General features: G+C 35.6%; 1 protein-coding gene across 7 annotated transcripts in view; it reads left to right on the top strand.

Moving 5' to 3' along the window:
* Positions 1-572: 572 nt before the first annotated feature.
* cnot1 (CCR4-NOT transcription complex subunit 1) overlaps positions 573-7,247 on the top strand; it is a 30,407-nt gene continuing 23,732 nt past the window's right edge. For all 7 annotated transcript variants that reach the window (XM_014472138.2, XM_023345704.1, XM_023345696.1 and 4 more), the window contains exons 1-6: positions 573-690; positions 3,573-3,871; positions 5,070-5,177; positions 6,561-6,659; positions 6,965-7,033; positions 7,181-7,235. In XM_014472138.2, the coding sequence (XP_014327624.1) occupies positions 3,770-3,871; positions 5,070-5,177; positions 6,561-6,659; positions 6,965-7,033; positions 7,181-7,235 (433 nt within the window). In that variant the 5' untranslated portion in view covers positions 573-690; positions 3,573-3,769. The remainder of the gene's footprint in view (positions 691-3,572; positions 3,872-5,069; positions 5,178-6,560; positions 6,660-6,964; positions 7,034-7,180; positions 7,236-7,247) is intronic.

Raw genomic sequence — 7,247 nt, 5'->3', positions numbered from 1 at the left:
GAAGCAATAAACATTACATTTTGTTAAATGCCATCCTCAAAATTATCAAGCAAATATACATCAAATATATCAATCAATGTTCACATTATTATTGATCAAACGCAGCCATAAACAGGTAGGGATTTAACCTTAATTCAAAGGAACTCAGTGTTTCAGCAGCCTTGCAGTTTTCTGGAAGTTTGATACAATGGCAACAGTATTTTGGTGCTAAACCACACAATGACATAAACTAACAAAAGTAGTTTAAAGTTTATTCTCTCAACGTTTTGGTAGACCTGTCAAGACACTGCTGCAGATATCAATTCGACTAAAGATAAACGAATGGAAGATGTTCTCTTTGGGACATAGTACTTTAATTCTAGATATGTTTTTCAGGTGATAAAAGGCCAACTTTGTAGCTGTCTTTATATGTTTTTACCTATAAAAAACTGTTTAGAATTAAAAAAATAACGCTAAATACCTTAGTTTTCTTCGGTTGTGTTATATATTTATATTATTTGTTTCAGGTGTCCTCAGCGGGTAACTCGTGCACGTCTCCGCCTGGTAGCGTGAGCGCGCCGAGCGGTGACAGACGCCATTTTATTTTGAAAATCAAACTAAACTGGAGGCGCTGCAACCCTTCCATTTCATCAAGTTTGTTGTGGGGAAACTAGAAGGAATGACGATCTGAATTACTTTACTGGAAGCACGGTGAGACTGAGAATGTATTTAACAAACAACAATCGACAGGATTACATTCAAAGAAAAAACTGAGATTTAAGTAGGGGGATGTCCGTTTTACACCAGCATGAGGGAGGGGGAGTCTAATTCCTGAAAACAGCTGTCATTTTCTTTAGGTAGAAAGTAGCTTACTCTTCAGGTAGAAATGTTTCTCGTTTATGTAAATATGATAACCACCTTGTGTTTTGTTCGTGGTATCCGAAAGCCACAGTCACGTTTGGCTGAATGAAGGTTTACAGACTGGTTTAAGAAATCAACGTTTGTAGCTACGTTAGCATATTCAGAGATTAGTTGGAGCCGAGGAAGGCAAGCTAACAAGGCTAATGCTACCGTTGGCGAACTATATCTCGTAAAACTAATGTCCAATGTTCAAACTAAACATTAAAAGTCACTGTGAGAATTCTTACAACTCATAATGTATGTGATTGATTTAAAACCATTAAAATGGAAATATTTTTTTCCGTTCACATTTATATGAAACATGCTCGTGCTGCTAACGTTAGCTTCTCGCAAATGCTAATTTGGTCATATTTAGTTTAGGAAGAATTGGAAACACATTTCCTTTGCTTGTTCATAAGTTCAAACGTAAACGTCAAACATATTTTTTACTAAGTCATGGATTAATGGACAGGGCGTTATGTTTTATTGGCTTTAAATCTATCAAATATGGGAGCTAGGTTCTTAACGGTGTTTACCAGCGTCATGGTGGTTTTAGCCGATCTACACATCTAGGTTTTCTCAGTTGTTGCTGAATGTGGTCGCTGAAGAGTCAAAGATTTTCCAAAATTAGTGAAATAATTTCACATCAGTAACATTGGTGGACGTTTCGGGGCTGCTTTGAACGCTCTGCTTTATTAATTAAATTTTTGTTAGCTTCTTAGATTTGCTAACTTTCATTAGCACGTTCTTTGTCCGGAGAGCGACTTCTGTTATTTTTGTATCTGTTCGCTTGAATGCGTGGGAAGGGAAAGGTGGCAAGACTAAAAGTGGCATTAGTTTCTTGTTGGTTTTTTTGTAAGTTTTTTTTAGCGGATGTGTGCGACCTTTGGATTAGTCAGCTGTAAAATGGAAAATTTAGACTGGTAAAATTTGAACTGGAAGTGAGTGATCAGTGAAGTTATTCTGTCTGTGGAGAAACGGAGTGAATTCAGTCTATTTTTTATGGCACTTGGACTACTTTTAATATGGCCCTCTTGGCTAATTCAACATTTAAAAACACAATTTGTGACCAGAGAAACACTTATTCTTATGGCCTGTTATCAATTTATTTGATTTAAAGATATAGAATAGTGCCAAAAACACAGAAATGCCTGTGAAATACCCTGCTTCTGTGTTTCTATAAACGTAATTAAAGATATGTGTATAACTGGTGTCTTAAGGTTTTATTTTTATTCAGTGTAGAATAACATATTTTAAGCTGCTGGTCATTTCTGCCCTTTGATGTATATTTTTTCACTTTTACTATATATATATATTTTTTAAAGGAGCCTATCAACTTCATTTTGATCATGCTACAATTCATCCATGTGTTAACAACTAATAGTTTCATATATTTTTCAGCAATATATTCTCTTGTACACATTATGGAATTATTGTAATGTGACTTGCTCATTGTTATTTTGGTTTGATCAGGGACCATTGGATTTCATAACAGTCACTGGCCCAAAGGAGAATTAGAACCACAAGGCATGGATTTATGGTGTATTATAAAATTATGGAGTTTGATCTCATTTAAACTAGAGGCATATTATGGTTTAAATTTGAATACAGTTAATTTTTTTTTTAATCATTGTGCGATATAGTAAATCTAACAACTCATGTATAATAGCATAATATTTACATTCATATGCAATCATTTGGTCACTTTTGGGAAAATATAAAATTAAGCACAGAATTTCACTTTCAGCTTTCTATTTACACCTGTAAGGTTATAATGCATTTACACTATATATGTTACAATTAAAATTTAGAAACTTGTATCAGTTGCTGATTTTAAATTTGAAAGAAGCAGACATGTTACATCTCCTGTTTTTATGTCAGTGTCACTGTGGGATAAATTATATGGGTGTTATTGATTTAAAAAGCTCAATTATTACAGTGATAATCTTAGAATTCATTTTGAGTTAATCTAACTGGTAGCTATTGTGAAATAATCACATACATTTCTTCTTGACCATTGCTCTTGTTCAAAAAGAGGAGTCAACATGCCAGTCTGCATCAGCTAAATAAATTAAACTTTTATTCAAAGTTACATCTGTCCATAAAGTGCGAAATTATCCTAATTAAGTTATTAGGTGTTATCATTATAATATATTGTTATAGTGTTATTGCAGAAAACTGCAGATTTTATTTGTGTGACTGGAACTATTTTCTTTCCTCCCCACATATTTGGGAGTTGGGATTAGTACAGTTAACTTAAAATTTATTGTAGTTACTCTTATTCACATAATTTGGAGTAACAGTACATTTCTTTTAAACCATAACTGCAATTTATGAGTGATACTATCATTGGCTGGGTTTCCCTGTTTTTATGTCATATTCTAGACTGGTGGGTGGAGATTTGCTCTCCAGATTGTATCAACATTCTGCCTCAGCAGACACAATTTATGTAAATATATTTTTATTTTTTTTGGACAGCACAGTGTAAATACACATATCTGACCACCACTGTAAATAGAAAATGGGTTTAACATGAACAGAACGTAATTAAATGTAAATGTAATCCCAGAACATTTATTATACTTCTTGAATAATGTTTTCTTGTCTTAAAAGTATTTGCTCACATAAAAATATTTCTGATACAGAAAAAATCTGTTTCGTAATGACTTAGAAAAACTGTTCTTCCATTACAGATGCTGTCCATGGTTTTAAACTGAAGGATTCTACCTGCTAGCACTGGGAGCCACAGATCGGAGCACACATTTGGAAGACAACAATTGTCGCACCTTTTGGGGGGGGGGAGCAGAAGTAACCTATCACTGAAGTGACTAAAGGGGAATAATGGTGATTTTGCGCCGTGCTCGGCTGCCTGCTTCCGCCCCAACCAGCAATGAATCTTGACTCGCTCTCGCTGGCTTTGTCTCAAATCAGCTATCTGGTGGACAATTTAACGAAGAAAAACTACCGAGCCAGCCAGCAAGAAATACAGCATGTAAGTAGGAGCAACATCCACTGCATATAGTCTGTATTAGGTTCCCGGATCTGCTTGTAAATCAACGTAAACTGTCAATATGTACAGAAAATCTGACATTTAATTCAAATGTTCATAGTTGTGTTCAGTCACTGAAATGAATAATTCTCCTTATAAACACCAGGTGTGCCTCTTGTATGTTTCATCCTCATTGAGATTTGAGTAAACACTCAAATCTTTATGTATTATGTATTTGTTATGTATTTGACTTAATCAACTTGTTGACATTTGTTCTATAATGTTTGGCTGTCATTCAAACACCAGTTCTGTTAAAAACCACCTACAGAGTTTTGTTTTGAGTTCGGTGTGCAGTGATGAGTCTGATTAGCCCAACTAGATTGTGCCCAAAGAATTAGAAAAACCTTTGGATCCTTCAAAATGTGTATTCATTTCAAATGCATTTAGTTTTATCTACATCTTCCACCCTCTATTTAGATTCTTGGGAGTGACTGATCATTTGCTTCATGCAGTCCCTCTTACAGCTTAAATGCTGCTTATGATGTTTTCCTATCAAGAAATGATTTAGACTGCTGACTTTGCCCCATCAGAAGTTGGCTTTTTGTTTTTCAAGAACAATCCCTCGTTTTTATGTTTTTCTAATATTAAAATGTGTAAGGTACAGTACAGACCAAAAGTTTGGACACACCTTTTAATTCAATGAGTTTCCTTTATTTTCATAACTATTGACATTGTAGCTTCACACTGAAGGCATCAAAACTAGGAATAACACATGTGGAAATATGCACTAAACAAAAAAGTGTAAAACAACTGAAAATACCCCTTATATTCTAGTTTCTTCAAAGTAGCAACCTTTTGCTGTGATTACTGCTTTGCACACACTCTGCATTTTCTTGATGAGCTTCAACAGGTCGTCACCTGAAATGGTTTTCACTTCATAGCTGTGCCCTGTCAGGTTAATAAGTGGGATTTCTTGCCTTATAAATAGTCATGAAAATAAAGAAAATCCATTGAATTAGAAGGTGTGTCCAAACTTTTGGTCTGTACTGTACATGATACAAATAATCTTTAGACTCGCAGATAACGACTGTTTTGAGAAGAAAACAGTCTTTGTAATATGGATTGCTTATTGAAGAGCTTGTAAAATCTTTATCTGCATGGATTGTGTAAAAGAAGTTGTCTCCACTGTGTGTGATTCCAGATTGTAAATCGTCACGGTCCTGAGGCAGACAGGCATTTACTACGCTGTCTCTTCTCCCATGTGGATTTCAGTGGCGATGGTAAAAGCAGTGGCAAGGACTTTCACCAGGTAATCTTTGAACAATCACATTTATCTCCAGTTTGTGTTTTTGTGGGACAACTTTTTATGGCCTTTTGAAATATTTGAAAGCTTCCAACTTTAACTAACCTAGACTAACCTGGTGTGCCTAATTGCTTTTCTTAGGTGCACCCAAATGTTTGACCACGTCATATTTAAAATCAGTTTTTTTTTCTTTAAATCACTGTCCATTAACACAATTTTGACTTGAAAATGATTAGAAATCTAGCTGACATAAAGTAATTTTATTGACGCTTATTTGCACAAGAGAGGAAACTTACTGAAAAGTGTTTAAAGGGCCACTGAGCAGAAATTTCAACTTAAAAATATATAATTTTTTATAGCTTTTATTGGCTCTAGTGGCCTTTATTTGATAGTGTATTGACAGGAAAATGTGTAATGAGAGAAGGGGAAGACATGCGGCAAAGGTCACCAGGCCGGGAATCAAACCTGCGATGGCTGCATCGAGGACTAAGGCCTCCTTATGTAGGTTGTCCTTAACCCCTGTGCCAGCACAGCAACCCTTAAAGACATAATTTATGAAAAAGAAAAATGGAATATAATTAAATATGCAAAAAAAAATTTAAAGGCTGAATATCTGATAAATGTGTTAAACTGAACGTTTTATGATGTTCAAACTATTTTTCTAATGAAAAATAATTTTGGACTCGAACTCAGTGAAGGAAAATTCTTCCTTTGCAAAATAGTGTGCAACACCGAACTAATAATCTGATGGCATGTGATATTGTTATAGATGCGTTAAGATTTTTCAGTGTTTCGGTTTGAAATGTATCAGAACCGCAGCGATGTTCACATACACTTTGCTAATTTGCGAATGTGGAGAGTTGGAGTGTGAGATTCAAACACACACTACGAATTATTTGTTTGCATAGATATGTATGCTCACATCAGTCTCACTGTGTGCATAAATATAATACCATAATTATCAGCAGTGGAATACAAAGAGATCAGTGGCCCGTTAACCTGAGGTTGATGTTTCCAGGTCTTGCCCATCTCTATTTCTGATTGCTTTATAGGTCTGATATGTGTATGTTGTTGAACCACAAGGAGGCTTTCAGTGTCTGAGACTTTCTCCTCGACTGAGCGCTTACACCGGCTGCAGCCTCAGATATGTTTTAGGTGCCCTATTGAGAAATGAGGGCACATTTGTGACCTAATTGGTCGCACTTTAGAGCCCTGTCTGTATAAGAAGTTATACCAAACAGAAATGGAAATTGACCCTTAAAGTTGGGAGCAGTTTCTTTCTTTTCATGTCCAATTGCCACAGCAAGTTGTTTTTCTTTTGTATAAAATTTTGAAGTCTTTGTTTCTGCTGCTGATACATCTCTACTCTTTGTCTTTCCTCCCTACCAGACACAGTTTCTGATTCAGGAGTGTGTGTCGCTGATATCAAAGCCAAACTTTATCTCTACTCTCTGCTACGCCATCGACAATCCCCTGCACTACCAGAAGGTAAGCAGTGTTATAAAATGCTGATGGGCTCAGTTGATGCCCAGAGCTTCCACTGTACTTTTGGTTCTGGATTGGCAGCCAGCGGTCTTGTCATTAGTTTAGTTTTAGAGCTCAACAATAATCTTCTCTTTTTGCTTCGAAGAAATGCCTAGACTTTTTCTGAGACTTTAAATTATTCTAAATTGAAGTGAAATTCTGGTCTATTTAACTGGTGCGCAACAGAACTGGGGTGTTGTACGTTTTATGTGTGCAACAATCAAAAATTTAAGTTTGATCTAAGATGTTCTCCTTAATTTATCTTTCAGAGTTTGAAGCCATCTGCCCACCTGTTTACTCAACTGAGTAAAGTACTTAAACTCAGCAAGGTTCAAGAGGTGAGGAGGATCTTCACTGGACTTTGTTTAGAGATATGTGTGCTAACGTATCTCTGTTTGATTTTAACTGAAAACCTTTGTGTTTAGTTAAAAGGTGATAAAACATGACTGAACCACCTTTATGTGACTTATTTTTCTACTTTCCAGGTAATTTTTGGCCTTGCTCTGCTTAACTCCAGCAACACAGATCTTCGGGGATTTGGTAAGTGTTGTA

The sequence above is a fragment of the Xiphophorus maculatus genome, chromosome 2 (genome assembly GCF_002775205.1).
Source record: "Xiphophorus maculatus strain JP 163 A chromosome 2, X_maculatus-5.0-male, whole genome shotgun sequence".
Lineage (NCBI taxonomy): Eukaryota > Metazoa > Chordata > Actinopteri > Cyprinodontiformes > Poeciliidae > Xiphophorus > Xiphophorus maculatus.
The sequence above is the reverse complement of the archived record's forward strand: the minus strand, read 5'-3'. Positions and strand labels throughout refer to the sequence as shown.